General features: G+C 42.9%; 1 protein-coding gene across 1 annotated transcript in view; it reads right to left on the reverse strand.

Annotated features, from left to right (window-relative positions):
• The window catches only part of LOC137226353 (aldehyde oxidase 2-like), a 78,656-nt gene that overhangs the window by 2,003 nt on the left and 57,711 nt on the right, over window positions 1-18,942 (reverse strand). The window contains 9 exon segments of the mRNA XM_067741058.1: window positions 4,645-4,833; window positions 4,947-5,012; window positions 7,576-7,690; window positions 9,533-9,581; window positions 10,528-10,606; window positions 12,320-12,450; window positions 14,351-14,431; window positions 18,544-18,744; window positions 18,747-18,783. Of these exon segments, the coding sequence (XP_067597159.1) occupies window positions 4,645-4,833; window positions 4,947-5,012; window positions 7,576-7,690; window positions 9,533-9,581; window positions 10,528-10,606; window positions 12,320-12,450; window positions 14,351-14,431; window positions 18,544-18,744; window positions 18,747-18,783 (948 nt within the window).

Genomic DNA, 18,942 nt, shown 5'->3' on the forward strand with positions numbered 1-18,942 from the left:
AAGTGTAAATTGATTTACAATGTTTTATTAGTTTCAGGTGTACAACATAGTGACTCAATATTTTTATAGATTATACTCCATTTAAAGTTATTACAAAATAGTGGCTATATTTCCCTGTACTGTACAATATATTCTTGTTGCTTATTTATTTTATACACAGTAGTTTGTGTCTCTTAATCTTAATGCCCCTTCCCCAGGCCCTCTCCCCATTGGTATGTTTTAGGTTTTCAAAGTGGGGAAGGTAAATGTCTTTAGAAAAAAGACACTCACCAACTTTATAGAATAACAGGGCAGGACAAGTTCTCCAAAGCAGTATTTTTCTAATTTTTAAGGTTGTGGAACGCTTCATGTCTCTCAGTCCTAAAGATTTTTTAAAAAATGAAATCCTTGTTTCTAAGGAAGGTCCTAATTTGAAAGTGTTAATTAGGCATTTTCTGTATAAAGGAAATTTCATTTTTTTTCTTGTGGAATTTTAAATGACTGCACAAAATACATTTTCCAATAAATACATGTTTCTTTCTCCCATCACGAAAAAGGAAATTTTGTATAGAAATGATGTTTCTTGTGGTATCTGTTTGAGCCAGGCTGCTCTGTTGGGCTCAGAGCAGAAACTATCACCAGCAACACTGTTCTGACCAAGTTAACCACCTAAGAAAAGGATAAGAGCAAAAATCAACAACTCTGATCAAGGTTACCAAAGCCACACTGGTAAAAAAAAAACAAACAACTTTTGATATGATTATTCAAACTGCAGAAATTTTTATAACAAAAATGCTCCAGCCTTCTTACAAATATCTGCTTTTCATTGATGCTTAAAGTCAATTACCCGTGAAAAACAGGTTGCTAAATCTTAAGGGCTGTTTTTTCTGCTCTCAGCAGTTCAACTTGATTTAATGCGGAAAACTCTTTTTAAGCCTTTGGGAGAGGTATATTTTGAAAAACGTCATTAACAGTTATAGGTATTAGGTGGAGACCTTAACTGTAATATTTACATGGTGACTTGTATTTACACAGTATTTTTACATGCATTATTTTACTTAATTCCAAAGGAAAAATACTGAATGTTTGACCCTGATTTCTGTTTAAGAAGTAGCTATATCCTGGCTTTTATTTACCTTATGATTATAAGAAGCTTGTTATAAGACGAGGTTTGGGACTTTCCAATGCTCATGTTCTAGTACACAGACCTGACCGTCTCACCTTCTTACTTGTCAGAACAAATTCTTTTGACGGAAGTAGTCAAAGGCCAAATACAAAGAGTGTTAGTATCTATATTTCTCAAAAAAGATTTTTTTTCATAGTACAATATTGTATGCCAGTGTGAAGCATTATATATCTCAACTAAAAAACCACATTGGAGTTCGACCAAATGTAAATGCTAATACAGGCTCAGATTTGCTCCAAGGTGCTTTAAAGAAACTGGTCTGTGTCAAGAGCCAGGCTACAACAATTTCAGGAGGCCTGCTGTGTGAGTGAACTGTAGTTTCCAAAGATCTGAAGCAGCAGACCTGCACTGTGATAGGGGCTAGTTGCCAGCAAACTGCTGATTGGATAAGGACTATCCGGGTTTCACCCTGATGACGTGAAGATAAAGTTGCTTGGCCACACATTTCTATTTCTTTTCTCTCTCTGCCACGGAGAACAACAACTGCAGCCTTTCAGTTACAAGTTTTTTTCCACCAGGGAGTCAAGATCAGAAACTTACGAAGAAGGCCATTTTGGAGGACTACTTAGTCCCAGGCTACTTTGAATCCATTGAAACTGCCACAGGGCCTTTGCACTAGCTGTTCTCCGCCTGGAACACACCTTTACCAGCTTTACGCTTGCTCCCCCACTTCATAAAGGCCTCGGCTCAAATGTAAATACTCCAGAGAAAACTTCTCTAATAATCTAAAATAATCTATCACAAGCTAGCCCCCTACTCTTCTATTTTGCTTCACAGTATTTATCACCACCTGAAATTGTAGGTTTCTTTATTTGTTTACTGTCTGGTTTCCCCAATAGAATGTAGGCTCCATATGGCAGAGATTGACTATCTCACTATTTTTTTAGTTACCAGCAGTGCCTGGCACATGTAAAGGGCTGAATAAGTATGCTAGATGAATGAATGATTGCATGATAAATGATCAAAGCTGGGGCCACATCTCATACCCCTTTGACTGTAAGAAAAGGTTAAGTTAGACAAGTTTATTCTGTTGACACACAGGGATAACCCACAGTTAGGCAAGCGCTTATAATTTACAGTAATTGTTTGTCTTCCCCCTCTGGTATACCATAAACAACTAGAGAGACGGCGCCTTTGAGTCTAGTTCACCACTATACTCCTCGTACCTCAAACTATGCGAGAAGGAAAGTATCATTTAATTTGATTTGATTCAGATATGAATTTGATTGAAGATATGAAATTTGATTAAGATATGAAAGGTGAGTAGGGTGTTAGCCAGGTGAGGAAAAGCAAGAAAATGGTTCCAACCTGTGGGAAGAGCTGGTGGAGGCCTCTGTCCTTGACATGAGGAACAGACAGAAAGCAAATGTAACTAATGTGGAGAGACAAGGTGGGTAGGGAACCCGGTGTGGCTGGGGAAGTGGGTGGGGGCCAGCCATGCTGGACTTCGCAGGTTTATGCGTTTGGCAGGGCAATGTAAACAGGTTTATCTTTATCCTAAGATCAATGGGAACCTTTTCACCTCTGTACATGCTAGAGTGACATGATCATATTTGTCACACCACGTTGCAGTGGGTGTAAGGAGACCAGTTAGGAGGCTGCTTTGACCCAGGCTAGAGAGATGGTAGTTGGACTTAGAGTCTCTAGAAAATAAGCTTCTTGAAGGTAGCGATCACTCTCTGTTTCATTCACTGCCGTATTCCCAGCACCCAGATCAATTCCTGGCACCTATTAGATACTCAGCAAATGTTTGTTTAATGAATGAGTGACATAGTGGTTAGAAATGGAGGAAATAAACTGGTGGAAAAGATTGTTAGGGGCATGGTGAAGGACTAGCTACTGAGTATGAGGGAGAGAACTGTCAGGCCAAGTCCAAGGTTTCTGGTTTGTGTTACTATATGGATAAAGGAGTATCGACATTTCCTGTAACAGGAAGTGGCAGAAGAATCTATGTTTTGTGCGTTTCTGGTTCTCTCTGTTAAACTAAGAGTCAGGACTTCCTCCTCTTTGTCTCTCTTGGGAGGCCCCACTCAAGGCTGGCTTCTGGCTGTCCTCTCCTCTGTTGGTGTACAGCTGAGGAGAGGGGGTCTGCAGGCCAGAACAGAGGAACGCTTGGCTCACGGAAGTCTTGTCAAGGATTTGAAGAAGCCTATATTCTCGTTGATTCAAATAGATGTGAGGTCAGTGGAATGGCTAGGAATATTGTGGGTCAGGATGAGAATGAAAGATAAATGGTCTTTCTCAACATGTTCTAAGTAGCTTTAATAACAAGAGGCTTATTATTAAGAAGTTAAAACTTCTGCCCTGTTCTTGCCTCCAAAACTTATTCCAGTGGCTATAAATAAAGATTATGAGGGGCTTCCCTGGTGGCGCAGTGGTTGAGAGTCTGCCTGCCGAGGCAGGGGACGCGGGTTCATGCCCCGGTCCGGGAGGATCCCACATGCCGCGGAGCGGCTGGGCCCGTGAGCCACGGCCGCTGAGCCTGCGCGTCTGGAGCCTGTGCTCCGCAACGGGAGAGGCCACAAAAGTGAGAGGCCCGCGTACCGCAAAAAAAAAAAAAAAAAAAGTTATCAATTTGCTACTCCTAGTAAGAAGTCACACAATAGGTTTTAAAGAAAAATTTAACAATGCATCTCAAACCTAAATGAAGTTTCTACTCCAAGGGTAGTTTTCACATATCTGCATACAGCAGTGCAAACAAATTCTGACCTTTACTTTAATTCGCAATTTCACTATTTTAGCAATTACTCAGGGTTGGTGTCTTTGTTTCCTGGCAGTATTGACATTTTGGGCCAGATAATTTCTTGTTGGGGACTGTCTAGTGCATCGAAGGCTGTTTAGCAGCATCCCTGGCCTCTACCCCCTAGTAGTAATATTTTCCCCCGGTTGTGACAACCAGAAATGTCTCCAGACATTTGGTAGCTGTTCCCTGTGGGAGCCAAATATCCCCCCTCCCCCAGTTGAGAAATGCTGCTTTAGATCCATTTCTCAGTATGACTGAGGAGTCTGGGCCCCTCAGAGGTGAGTGGTTTGCTTAACATCATAGGGAATTGGTAGAGCTGGGCAGGAATCCAGGTCTTCTGAGCCCTCGGTCCGGGATTGTGTCCATGCTGCCGCTGCTTTCTAAGATTTCAGTAGCATCGTGCCTTCAATCCCATTTAATATTTCAGTCTTCAGGTTCTTAAGTGAGAATGTCTTAAGTGAAAATGTTATTCTATCAAATCAAAGCTTCTTGCTGAATTTTAGAGTTTTCAGTGAAAAAGAATATTAATAAATAAAATCCCAGGATTGCCATTGGGCAGATCATTTATCTTCTCTGAATCTCACTTTTCTCTAGGTGATTCATCTCCAAATGGTAACAGTTTATCGGGATTGGGTCCTGATAACCATTGACCTCTATCTTGTATTTCGTCCACCTGCTTTCATTGACCAAGCTACCTGATCCATCACATTGTGTAGTAGTAGGTTTGGATGCTTACCTTGGATGAATAGATGGTTAGCAGGGTTTGTGATGATGGCAACGTGGAGACATTAAGCTCCTCTGGGACATCGCTGATGGTTGGAATTCTGTACTCATCTGGACCTCGAGAGCACAGGACACCTTCTGGGGAGTATTTCACCTCTTCAGTGGTATAAAGGCCCATTCCCTGAATAAATAAACCTTCAACCTGAAGGGGGGAAAATGTCAAGCTCTGTGATATCGTGTGCTTTGTAGAAGGCCTTTACCTACCCCACAGTGGCTCTCAGGAAGCAGCACCCATCTTGGTGGGCCAGCACCTACTTGCCGAATATCAGTGGCTGGATTTTGACTGCAACATGCATCCATGATGATGTCTGTTCTGATTTTCTGCCAAAGTTAAAATTACCTGACCATGAGAACTTGAATTAAAAATACTATTTTAAGGTTTCTTAAATGGTCCCAATTTATTCCAGGACTCGGGCTGGTTAATTAGCACTGCATTGAACCCCATCAACATTAGAGGTGACGAGACATCTGCTAAGCTCTTCAAATTTAGTGCTAGGACTGTCAATGACCCCAGAAGGTCTTCTGCATTTGTGGTTTTGATTCCTCTCAGGTGACTCCAAAGTCCACGGCATGTTGGTGTGTTTGAGCGTCTCTTAGTAAATAATGGAGCCTGACTGTTCATCTGATTCTCAGCCTTGATTCGTTCTAATATAATCATGAGCTCATCTAGTCCTCATAACGGTTCACTGTAGGTGGTATTATTGCCTTTTTATTGAGGAAATCATGTAGTCACAGCAGCTTGTATGAATTTGGGGATTTGCAAGATCTTGGGTGTATTAAGGGCGAATGTTGAGACCAATTTACTTCCTTCCCTGAGAAAAATCACACTAATCTGGCCCTTCTGTTGTGTCACTGGGCGTGTGCATGCAGGCTGTGAAGGAGCCACAGAAAGCCGTATATGGCTGTGGTCTATCTCAGGAATATCTCTGGGCTTTCCTTCTCCACCACGTCCAGTGTTTGTTCCAACATCATCATTCACTGTTTAGGCCCAATACCTGGGCTCCTACTTTCTAGCCCTTTGAATGGGAAATTCTCTTTTGATTCAACCATTGGCCTCTCAGACAACCTACTATGGGCACTGAGACCAACCTTCGTCCATTCTCAACCTGGATAGGGCAGGAGATTAGACACACCCCAGAGTGAGTTTTCAACTTATTTCCATCTTGAAACCTGGTGTATTTTGCATTATAGGTATTGGAAAATGGGAAGAGATGGCTGTGCACTAGCTGAACCTTCAGATGGTTTAGTTCACCAACCACAAATAGCCATCAGCAATAAGGCCTGTCATTTTATTTCTCTGATTCCTCTTTAAAATCAGTTTTGCCTCTTCAAAGAATGAACTATTTCAAGGGACCAAAGTGATACTGAAATGACTGAACCTTAAGCTATAATAAGGAAGGCACAGGGAAGACCAAATCTTAACTTTTCTGGCACCCCAAATTCTGGAAGATCTCCATGAGGTTCATTTCTTCAGGATTTCTACCAAGACCCTCAGGTGGGATTGCCAGATAAAATAAGTATGTCCCATATAGTGCATGGAGCATGTTTATACCAGAAAATTGTTTGTTGTTTATCTGGAATTCAAATTTAACTGGGAGTCCTATATTTTTATTTGCTAAATCTGGCAACACCTCCTTTAAGGTGGAGGATGAGACAACTAGTTGATTTCTAAAAACAGCTTCCCACCTAGTGTAGAGCCTCAAATGGGTTACAGGGGTGCCAAGATACAGACACAGGCTTTCGGAGGTCCTGGGGCAGGACACCCAGGCTGGTCACCTGCCAACATGGCTTCCTTGTTTGCAGCAGTGTGCTGTGCAAATATGATCATTGTCTATGTGTGCCAGGATGTGAAAAACATCCAGAAACACAAGTTTTACAATAATCATGTGAGTAATCTGTGATCCTAATTTCATGAGTTTACTTCTTCACAATGATCTAGAATGAAAATGGGGACATAATATTAATGTGCCCTAAGGATAAAATTGAGTGGAATGTGAGGGCAGCTGCTCTCCAGACATCCCTTCATTTATTGTATTTTTATCTTATTTATGTAATATTTAAGCAGTGGGCAAGTTAACCAACAATGGGGCAATAAAAGACATTTTGATAAAATTTATAGGTCAGTATTTGCAAAGTCCTTCCCATTTTTACATGGACTGACCATTTCTATTTTGGGGCAAGGTGGTTCAAGATGATGTTAGAATAATTAGTGTATGGAATTTAGATGTGTCATCGGTACATCCTGTAAATTTCCTATACTTTGGATTGTACTATATTCTATTTAAGGTTTCTGTAATCTCTCTGTTTCTAGAATGGTACCTGGGGTTTATCCTTTATGGTGGAAGTTATTAGTTTTTGGTTAAATATGACTCCCTGTCTCCAATAAGGGTGTTTTTTGGATGCTCAATTAAATAGTAAACACAAAAATTATTTTAATTTCCTGCCCTCCCCTCTCCCCCAGTCTATTTCTTTAGGACCAGTAGTACCTTTCGGTTAATTGACTTTGGGGGAATATCACATTGCTATGTGCTTTCAAAACTTTTACTCAAGACAATTTACTAAATTACCTAGTCAGATAGATAACTTGACCTTCCTTTAGGAATAGACCCTTTTTTGGAAAAAAAAAAAAAAAAAACTTTGGAAAGTAATTCTATCTGCAATGGAATAAAATATTTAATGCATTTTAGGCTGTCATGAGCAATTCCTTCTGTACTTCTTTTTGAGTGGAAATTCAGGATAAAGGTGAATTTCTAGACATTCCCATGGAATTGAAAGAATCTTGTCCTTATTGTACAAGTATTACATAATGAAATTGGGTTATTAGTGTAAACATAATTTTGTTGTTGTTTTTACTTGCTAAGAGGAAAGTTGTCAAATAACTTACCTTGTGAGCTCCTGTCAGGCAGTCACTTTCAATCTTGGAACAGGTTACTCCATAGACATAGTAGGAAAAAGGGTCTCCTTTTCCTTTCTCCCGGTCCATGAGGGCCTTGTAGCCCCTGATGGAAGAAATAAAGCCCTTTAGCTTGGGGGGGGGGGTGCAAACAATGTTGATTTGTTTTAAATTTACCAAAGTTTTAATGACAGCATTTTATTTGATTGATGTTCATTGTGACTGCTTTTAAGTTACCCATATTTACAGTCTAGCTACTTACAGCAACACTAACATTTGCCTCCATTTTTTTTTTTTTTTTTTTTTGCGGTACGTGGGCCTCTCACTGTTGTGGCCTCTTCCGTTGCGGAGCACAGGCTCCGGACGTGCAGGCCCAGTGGCCATGGCTCATGGGTCCAGCCGCTCTGCGGCATGTGGGATCTTCCTGGACCAGGGCATGAACCCGTGTCCCCTGCATTGGCAGGTGGACTCTCAACCACTGCGCCACCAGGGAAGCCCTGCTTCCATTTTTAAAGAGGATATGCTTTGTGCTGCAGTTAGGATGCCAAAAAGAGAGAAGCCAACAAACTGTTTCGGTCCAGACCTCACAGGGTGTCTGCACCTTGAGGGTTTAAGGTTTGACTTTTAGATCTGCACGTTGAAAACCTCAATTGATTTTTATTAGGGTTCCCAGAGGGACCCCCTAGACTGCACTAACCAAACTCATAGGGGACTGGTGGTAATTCAGGGCTGGTGAGAAAGGGCCGGTAATTCGATGTGTTTATTAATGGAAGATGGACCCAGCTAGAGGGTTGATTTGCCCTCTTCTTGGATTACTGAACTCAGGAATTTGGAACTTATTACGTACAGGGCGCTGGGCTGGCCCTTACCTCCTTTCTTCATGAGGATTTTCTATACTCGTGTGTGTGTGTGTGTGTGTGTGTGTGTGTGTGTGTGTGTGTGGTTTGTTGGCTTGTTTCATTTGATTGTAAAACTAATGTCATACGCTTCCTGCGTTTGACAATCAGCTCCCCTCTTTGTGCTTCATTTAATTAACGTGCATCTACTGAGGGCCTCCCACTGCCAGGCACTGCACCCAGGATGCCTGGTGATGACTGTCCTATCCATTCTATCCATCCCTCCATCTCTTTTGCTTTGTTACCAACAATAGAACCCATTCTAATATTTTTTTCTCCTCAGCTGATACACTAACAATTTCCTTCTGACTGAGTTCAGAAGTCTAAATTAAGCATCCTATCCATCTTTCTTGCCCAGCAAGGAGCTTCAAAATAGAAAAGTTTTATGGTAAATGGAGGGAGATGTGTAAAATTGAATTGCAACTTATTTCTAATGATATTACTACTCATAGTAAAGAATAGTAAATAACGATTAGACATTGTAAGTCATGTTTATTTATTTTTTTACCAAATAGGGGTATTTTTATTATTTAATATTTTTTGGACATAGCTCAAAGACCTATTCAAAGTCATGGAATTTGGGGCCTAGAAGGAACCTTAAGGATCACATAATAAAAACTTATTTTATGGGCTTCCCTGGTGGTGCAGTGGTTAAGAATCTGCCTGCCAATGCAGGGGACAAGGGTTCGAGCCCTGGTCCCGGAAGATCCCACATGCCGTGGAGCAACTAAGCCCGTGCGCCACAACTACTGAAGCCCGTGAGCCACAACTACTGAAGCCCGCGCGCCTAGAGCCTGTGCTCTGCAACAAGAGAAGCCACCGTAATAAGAAGCTTGCACACCGGAATGAAGAGTAGCACCCCCTCGTTGCAACTAGAGAAAGCCTGCACCCAGCAACAAAGACCAAACACAGCCAAAAATAATAAATAAATAAAAATAAAATTTATTAAAAAAAAAAAACAACTTATTTTACAACTGAAGGAACTGAGGCCCAGAGTGATTTGATGGCCTCATAATTTCTTAGCCAAGTCAAGGCATTATTGTAATTTTTACCTGGAGTATCCAGTGGCTGAAAGACTGATTATTTGTTCAAAAGCAGTTTCTATGTGCAGAATGGGCATATTTAGTCAGAATAAAATAAACATACCATCTGATAGGTGAGAAGGAAAATATTCTGTTATCAGAATTGACATCTGACAATTGTTACTGGTGCTTTGTAACCAATAATAGAACCCATCCTAATATTTCTTTCTCCTCAGCTAGTGCACTAACAATTTCCTTCTGATTGAATTCAGAAATCTAAATTAAGCAAGTACAGTAGAATCTTGCTGCACATCTGTGGTGTAGGGGCTTAGTTCACTAGATATTTAGAGCTTCATTTCTAAGTGTTAGAACTCTGGTAAGTGTGTGTGCAAGTGTGAGATAATTGTTCTAATGAAATAAGATATAGGACATTGTAAAGTTGGATTAAACAAGTCTTTTCCCTTGAGATATATTCAGTAGCAATTAGGCTTTTTAGTTTTCTTCCTCCCTCCCCAAATATCACATTTTTATGGCTTAGGAAGGCTCAGTCTTTTCTTATTTAAGAAAGAAAAGAGGTGGGCTTCCCTGGTGGCGCAGTGGTTGAGAGTCCGCCTGCCGATGCAGGGAACACGGGTTCGTGCCCCAGTCCGGGAAGATCCCACATGCTGCGGAGCGGCTGGGCCCGTGAGCCATGGCCGCTGAGCCTGTGCTCTGCAACGGGAGAGGCCACAACAGTGAGAGGCCCGTGAACCGCAAAAAAAAAAAAAGAAAAAGAAAAGAGGTAAGGCCTCTGGTAATTCTTCACACACTTCTGTTCCTCCTCTCAGCGATGCAGTTCCCTGTGCTCTCTCTCCACTCATACCTGGGATACATCATGGAGCAGTTGTATCACCTGGTGATCCTGCCCTTTCACAGAAATCCACTCCTAGGTCTGACTCTACGTGGTGCGTGTGCGCACTACCACAGCTCTTTCAGCACAGGTTTGGATTGCTTTCTCATTTGTAGTAACAGACAGAGTGGAACACTTACCCAGTCTTTGCAGGTACCTTCTGGAGTTTTCTTAATGATGGGCTCAAGGTGTTTCAGAGGAATCTGACAAGCATTCTTGAAGGAGTAAAGAAGTGAATCCTCATTAGAGAAGAGCGTGGTGGTTAGGATTTGAAAGAATATTGGTTGACAATTGATCAGGTCAGTGAATGCTTTTGGGGTGCCTGATACTGACACATTGGGAATGCAGAGACGATACCAACACAGCCCCTGATCATGAGGAGAGTATCAGTTATAGAGGGTGTTTTCCCTTCCTCACTCACTTCCTGTGAAACTATGGGCTCAGCTGAATTTCTACTCTCAGGTCCCCTTTCTAAGAATATTCATGTTCTTAATTCCTTCTCTTTTTTTTCTACATTTTGGATTTATACCTTCTTTCGTATTTTCCAGCCATTAAGATCTATGGAACAAAACATCCTATTTTCATTCAAATTTGTGCTCTTTAGTCTGTAACAGTGACATGCCAGTATCCCTCTGGGTCTGAAATATTGTTCAGTCTTTTGTCTGTTCATCCATCTGTCATCAAACTACTGCAGTGAAGGCCTTGGCTTTGAGTGTGAAGTGAGAAAATAATTAAATTTGTTTCTGTGATAACCTAGACCCACAGAGTTTATGATCCATGATATAGAAGCCCCAAACCCTAGAAGATGGATTAATGCCTAGTTTGGGCTGACAACTTCCATACACACAGAGCAGTTCCTATTTTGTGTTTGATTCTACCTAAAATTGGATCTCATGAATTTGAGGTTTCCCACCTTGTTCTGAGCAAAAACAGTCTGTTTTTTGAGCCCCTAGGAGGTGTCTCCACAAAGATAAGATGGATTTGAAAGTGGTTTCTCTTGGTAGCCTAAGTGCAGTGTCCTGGGAGTGAGGCTATATGCCTCCTCAGAATGTCCCAGTGGAAAAAGTGGACAGTTTATAACAGAAACATGACAAATAGATATTACTTCAAAAGTACATGAAGTCAGATCTTTGAATTAGGAATATGAAGTCATGGTTCTATTCTGAACTAGTGAAAATTTAGCAGTCTTTTTTTACATTAGTTAGAAAAATAAGTACAAAGAAAAAGGATGAGTAGTCTGGTGGAACTCTACTAATGCAGACACTTTAATTGCACCATATCTACCTGGCTGGGGTTCTGTCTGCCTACCTGCCTGCAAGAACTTGTTTGTATCAAGGGAAACTTGCACAGGTCTGCATTACTTGATACCCAGATTTCTTTGTTCTGTGTCTCCCAGGGACACAGAAAATTTGTAAACCAAAATCCATTCTCCCCTTCTTCCATAGTAGCTGGGCCATGGTTTCCCACTGCTCTACATTTCCCCAACCTCCCCTGTTGTTGGACATGGCCTGAGACTGGTTCTGCTAATGGATGATGAGGGGAAGTGACTTGCATCCCTCCCAAGTCTGGCCTCCATGTTCTTTCCCTTCAGATCACCCAAGTGATGATGCTTAGGGCAACCTTGAAAGCCACGTGTTGAAGATGAAGGAATTGCCATCACACTCTGGGTGCTCGAATGACCGAATATTCCCTCTGGATTGTGTGCAAGAAAGAACTTTTGTTGTGTTGGAGCCATTATATTCTGGGTCTGTTTGTCACCTCAGTTTAGCTTACTCCAACTAACACCTTCTCCTGGCATTTTGGTGATCCCAAGCCTATGTTCAGTGACACAGATAACTTCTCTGAATCCAACCACTGTGACTATATCCAGCTAAGAAAACCAGAGATGTGGAGAAAGCACCCAGGGAAAGACAGACAGGAGGAAGCACCTGTACGCCTCTGCCATTGACATCTGAGCCAATGGATGCTGCTGTAGCAATTGTATTAGGTTCCATGGCTGTACTTGTTTCACAGATGTGCATGTATGACATGGGTATTTTTAATTCACGGCTGGCCACTTAGGAGAAAAAGAAATAATTTCAAGTCTAGTAAGGACTTCTGTGAAGACTTGAGTCATTATTTTTCTTAATTAAAAAATTACTATTTTTAGTACATCCACAATATCCTTTAAAGCCTAGAATAATGTGTCTTTTAAGAATTAAAACCACTTTTTAGTAGGGCCTCGTGCTAATTTTTAAAGTGTTTTCTTGGTAATATCCCACAGCAGTTCTTCTATTCAAATTTAGTGCATTTAGGATATTAAGGATTTCCTTTTTTCTAAAGTTTACATGTGTAGAGAATAGGCCAAGTTGAGATTATTCAGATTTACTTAGTGGCAGTGGCAGGAAGAGAGACAGAGAGTAGATTGACTGACTCAGTTTGGTCTTAAGTGTGTTGGTATTGGTTATCAGATGAGCTTGGAAGGACCCTGGGGGCCTGTCTTCTTTCTTGCCCTCATTCCCACCTTAATTTTAGCTTCCTCCCTCTTTTCTTCTATTTGTTCCCACTTGCTTATACTCCTCTAGTATGTGCTATTCACTTTTTCGTTTTCTGTGCTTTTCCTTCCATTTCTCTAGCAGACACATGTGGAAATTAAGATATTTAATCAAGAAAAAATGAAAAAGAAAGAAAGGGAGGGAAGGAAGGAAAAGAAAAAAGCACTGTTTTGGCCGATACTGTGTTTTAGTTTTTGCAAAAACACTTTCTCTAGATGTCTGCAGGTATGTACCTGTTCATACTTGCCAATCTTCAGACTAATACTGTTCAGTGATTAAGTTTCTCCAGAAAGATGCAAAATGAGAGAAAAAAAGGACAATTTGATGAATTCTTGGTGATGAAAATCCAAAAGGAATTTATTGGTCCACATCACTGGGAAGGATGGAGGAGCTAGTATCACATATATCTGTATCTAGGGGCTTTGTGGTCTCATCTGGATTCTCCCACAGCCTCTCATATTTGCTTTTCTTTCTACCATGGCCACATCATTTTCAACGGTAGACAGGTTTCATCATGGCACAGAATTGCCTCTGACAGCCACTGGCCTATAGCATAGTAGCTAAACTACCACAAGGGAAAAATAGTTCCTTTCTCCTAACATCTACACATCAGTTCCAGGAAAGGACATTGATTGGCCTTGCTTGGCCCTGTTTCTTCTTCCTCGACCAATCCCTGCAGCCAGCAGGGTTTAGGAACTATGATTGGTCAGACCAGGGTCCTGTGCCTATATATCTGTGGCAGGCATTGGGGCCAGGAGGGGGATGAGGTTAAAAGGTACCAGAATTGAGGAGTCTTTCAGAACTATATGGAATGTGGGAGGGGTATTCCAAAGGAGCTAAGGGGCTGGATAGTCAAAAGCTGCAGATGTGCACTATAACAACCTAGTAAATTAGTCATAAAGTTACATTTATTCAATTTAAAGCATTATTCTTTTTTTTTATTCTGGGATTATATCTTCCTACTTTGGGTATATGTGTGTGTGTTAAGATATCCTTTAAAAATTATAGGATGATGACAGTTGATGAAATACTTGTCCTTGCTTCTCAAAACAATCCATTAGCCACCTGACGTTATTGTCCAAACTTTAAAATTATACATACTGGTCTCAAAATAGAAAAGTTGAGAAACGCCTACTCTAGGTAAGCCTGCACGGTGTACCCACCACAGTGCTCTGGGGGCACATCAATGGTGTTTTCACTAAGAACCATCTCTGTCCATAAACCTGGGCCAAGCTCCAGGAGTATCTGCACATGTGTAGGATTTCCACCACCTCAGCCATTCTATTTCATATGTAAGAAGTTTTTCAACTAAATAGTCAAGATCTTAGGGTTTGCATACAGGGAGTCGTCATTGACTCTAAAATTAGTGCCAAATGTCTGTCATGTCAACAATGTATAGAGAGATGAATTTTATTTCTCTCACCCGTAGCATTTTGGTGTAAATACCTTGTCCCAGTTCGTTGACATCATGTGTGACCGATACGGACCCATCGGTGTAGATATGAACTCTTTGAAAGTCATTCCTCTGCTTAAATCCTCTGGCTGACCACTCAACCAGCTCCTTAAACATTTGTAAGTGCTTGCACAGGTTATGTGCCAACCTGTGCTCAGCTCGACATGTAAAGACGAGTAAGACGTGGTTCTTCCTCAAATAGCTCACAGCATAATGGGGGGACAGGCTGGAGAGCAAGTCATTGCTGTGTGGAATGTTCTGTGAGATAATGGATGTGGTGGAAGGGGCTCTGGGAGAACAGATCCAGCTGCTTCTAGGGAGCCTGGGAAGCGTTCCCCCAAATTACAACTGAATGGAATCATGGAGGGAAGAAGGGGTCACCACTGGGCAAGGTGGGTGAAAACTCCCCATTGTGTGTAAGGGAAAGCCCGGCTCCTTACCACAGTACGGGGCCCTTTGGGATTTGGTCTCTTGAACTTTCCCAGATTCATCCCTGTCTTTTCCCTCCTTGCTTCCAAGTCTGGCCTGACAGCTGCTCCTTCCTGACCTGTACTCTTGCTGATGCCGTTCTCTCTTCCTGGCCTGCTCCCCAGCCTTCAGACCCATACCCCAAGTCTCTATTCTGTGAAAATTTCCTTGAATGCTTCTCATTCCCCTCTGGGAAGGATCAATGACCCCTTCCTCTGCACTTCCTCTTACAGGGGTGTACTGGGTTGAATAGTGTCCCCTCCCACACCTCAAATTCATGTCCACCTAGAACCTCAGAATGTAACTTTATTTGGAAATGGAGTCTTCGCAGGTGTAATTAGTTAAGATGAGGTCATCGTGGATTAGGGTGGGCCCACTAGGACATTGGCTAGTGTCCTTATAAGAAGGTCACGCGAAGATGGAGGCCACCATAAGCTGGAAGAGGCAAGGAAGTATTCTTCCCAGGAGACTTCAGAAGGAACGTGGCCTTGCTGACACCTGTAGTTTGAACTTCTAGCCTCCAGAACTGTGAGAGAATAAATCTGTTGATTTAAGCCACCAAGCTTGTGGTACTTTGTTACAGCAGCCATAGGAAACAGATACTGGGGTGACAGGCTCTCCTGTGAGTCTCTCAGAGGAGGGGCCCTGGTCTTGTTCATCTCTGAGTCCTGCAGAGAACTTTGAGCAGGTCTGAATCACAGAGACACTAAATACATGTCTGTTGAATTGGACAAATGGAAATGTGGTATTTTTCTTTCCAGGAAGTGGAGGAGGAATTGGGACTTTATTCGTGTCTGGAGATGCCCGGAAGCCCAGGGTGGCTTGGAGGCGCTCCGGGGCATCAAGGCTTGTAGGCGCTAATAATAGTATTTATTCACCGTGGGCCTTTGACTCCCTCTGAGGAGAGTACTTCTCATACCTAATTGAGAGAGTAGGTGTTCCAGCTTTGTGAGTCATCGGCTGACCTGGAATAACACACTTCAACTCCCAGCCAGATGATTCTTGGGTGTGTCAATTTAGAACGCTGTGGGGAAGCTGGAGGCCTTTCAAATGGAGACAAAGTCAGCGCTGGATTTAAAGATTCGTTTCTTTTGTAGCAAGATGAGAAGCTGTCTCCCATGGATGATGGTAGAGGGTAGGCTATGGTTTAGGTGAAAGGTGGCCATGCAAGTGAGGGGAGATGTGGTATAATAAAAAGTAAATATGTGGGGCTTCTCTGGTGGCGCAGTGGTTGAGAGTCTGCCTGCCGAGGTAGGAGACACGGGTTCGTGCCCCGGTCCGGGAAGATCCCACACGCCGCGGAGCGGCTGGGCCCGTGAGCCATGGCCGCTGAGCCTGCGCGTCCGGAGCCTGTGCTCTGCAACGGGAGAGGCCACAACAGTGAGAGCCCCGCGTACCGCAAAACACACACACACACACACACACACACACAAAAAGTAAATATGTGGCACAGGGATATATTATACAATATGGGGAATATAGCCAATATTTTATAGTAACTATAAATGGATTATAACCTTTAAAATTGTGAATCACTACATTATATACCTGTAACTATAATATTGTGCAGCAACCATACATCAATAAAAAAATAATAAAAACCAAAAAAGATGTGGTCTTTGGCCCTGGTTCTTGGCACAGAACTCCCAAAACTCTTGGAATTTACTGTCTTCTGTAAGCTAATGGGATGGTTCATGGAGGGAGCCTAGATAACATCAGGATGGGTGCTCATTGCTAGAACAACAAAGTACATGGTCAGAGGGTGCCCTATCTCCCAGTCTCCAGGGAGGGGAGAGCAGTTCAGTCACCAATGGTCAATAATGTAATCAACGGCACCTACGTAATGAAGTCCATTATCAACCCCCCCCTCCCCGCCCCAAGTGACAAGGTTCTGGGAGCTTCTGGGTTGGTGAACACGTCCACAAGCTGGAGGCAGCATGCCTGGGTGAAGAGGGCATTGGAAGCTCGACTCCCCTTCCCGAATCCCTTGCCCTGTGCATCTCTCCCATTTGGCTATCCTTGGGTTGTAGCCTTTGTAATAAACTAGTCATAATCATAGTAAAGTGCTTTCCTGAGTTCTGTGAGTTGTTCTGTGGCATTATCAAACCTGAGGGTGGCTAGTGGAAACCCCTGAATTTGTATTTGTCTGGGCAGAAGTGTAGGTAGTATGGGTACCCTGTTTGCACTGGCATCTGAAGTGGGGACCATCCTGTAGGACTCAGTCCTTGATCTGTGGGTTCTGCGCCAACTCTGGGTAGTTAGTCCCGGAACTGAATTGTTGGACACCCAGTTGGTGTTGGGGAATTGGTGGAGGACAGACAGCACTTGGTGTCAGAGAGAAAAACCACACTGGCAGCTATCCAGGATCTCTTATACCCCGGCTGTTGATTCAGTCCAGACTTGTAGACGTGACGGTTAACCTCCTTGTGTCTCTTTATAAAATGGGCACTCTGTACCCAAACAGGAATGTGATCCAGGAGTCCAGGGAGTCCTACCCACCAGAGGAGCCACAGCCCTGAGAGATGTGTCTGAGATCTCCTGTGGAGGGGCTTAGGGCTGCCCTGGATAGCACACAGCATTCCAGGAACGCTGCCAACTCCTACATTCAGCATCTCATTGAATCCTCATCAGTCCTAGGAGAAAGGGTTATTATTCTCCTTTTATAATTGGGGAAGCTGAGGCTCGGAGAGCTTGAATAACCTGCTGAATATCACACAGCTAATAAGTGGCAGGTCCATCTGGCTCCAGTTGATTAGGGATTTGGGGCAATGCTTTATTCCCTAAGAGTGATTCCCTTTGACAGGGCAGCCTTTGTGTTGTGTGTGTATGTGTGTGTGCTGGCTGCCAGTAGCTGAGTGTAAGTGGAAGAATGCTTTCAATGATACGCACAAGGGAGATCTAATGCGCTTTCAGATTTGGATTTTAGATTTAGATCTAGATCTAATGCATGTAAGATTTTCCAGTTGCTGAGTTTCTGCTTTTGGTGGACAGCAACGGGGAGGCAGCAGCCTCTCCCAGTTTTCTAACATCCTTCCTGTATATGACCCATTGGGATTGCTGGGAAACTCATCTGTACCAGTCTTTGTGCTGTTCAAAGGTCCCATCCCTATGCCGCCCTTCCTCCTCCCTTCTGGATGAGCCTCTGAATGACTTGACTCTTCTTTCACACATCTACCTGGGAGGATTTTTGGACCCTCCCACCCCCATTCCACCCCTGCAGAATTGACACAGATTCCTAGGAGAGGTGGCTAGGAGAACAGCCAGCCTGTCAACGGCAAGATGGAATGACTTCTCTGCCTCAGACTTAGAGGCACGGAAGAGTGCTGCAGGGTCTGGGGCACAGAGCAGGAGAAGCCCATTCTTGCCCAAGCCGTGAGACCTCCAAGCTCAGAAAGCATGGCACCATGGGCCTCGTGGGCTCCTGTCCCCTTTTGGAACAGCGGGGGTTCAGCAGGGGTCAACACTCCATCATGGCAGTTTTGCTTCTGTGGATCTCATGCTTGCTGATGCCGTTTTCTGCCATTGAGGTGTTTTTCTACTGCGCTGTGTTGAAAGTGCTTGCAGATGGGGGACTGCTCAGGAGGGTTCTGTACACTTCTCCCAGGTGCTGGGGGAGGGGCCCAGTACCCTGGGAGATGTGACACTCTTCCCACATCGGAGAGCCAGAGTGTGTCTGAACGAGGGTTACTTCCCACACATACAAGACTTACCTGATGATATCTTGTTGCAGCAAATCCGACTTAAAACTTCATGGGGATCATAGCAATGCCTCTCTTCTTCCAGTAATTCTTCTTATTGAATTCTTCTTATTGCATTCTTCTGTTGTGAAAGGAAGACTTTTCCAGACATTCATTCCAACATCTTATCAGGGTTTCAGGGTTGAATGCCTGTTTGTAGATGTTTTATCAACTGTTCTGTACATGTTTTTCTCCCTAATCTGAAGTGTGTGGGAAATTGAGTCAATAGTTATGATAAGACAGAAAATGATTGCAAAACAGAGACTTGTAAAGCCTCCCCACTAAAGCATAAACTTCAGTGGGGAGAAGACAGGGTCTTTCTTCTTTTTCTTTGAACAGCATGTGTTTTTGCAGAAATA

This window comes from Pseudorca crassidens, chromosome 6, assembly GCF_039906515.1.
Source record: "Pseudorca crassidens isolate mPseCra1 chromosome 6, mPseCra1.hap1, whole genome shotgun sequence".
Classification (NCBI taxonomy): Eukaryota; Metazoa; Chordata; class Mammalia; order Artiodactyla; family Delphinidae; genus Pseudorca; species Pseudorca crassidens.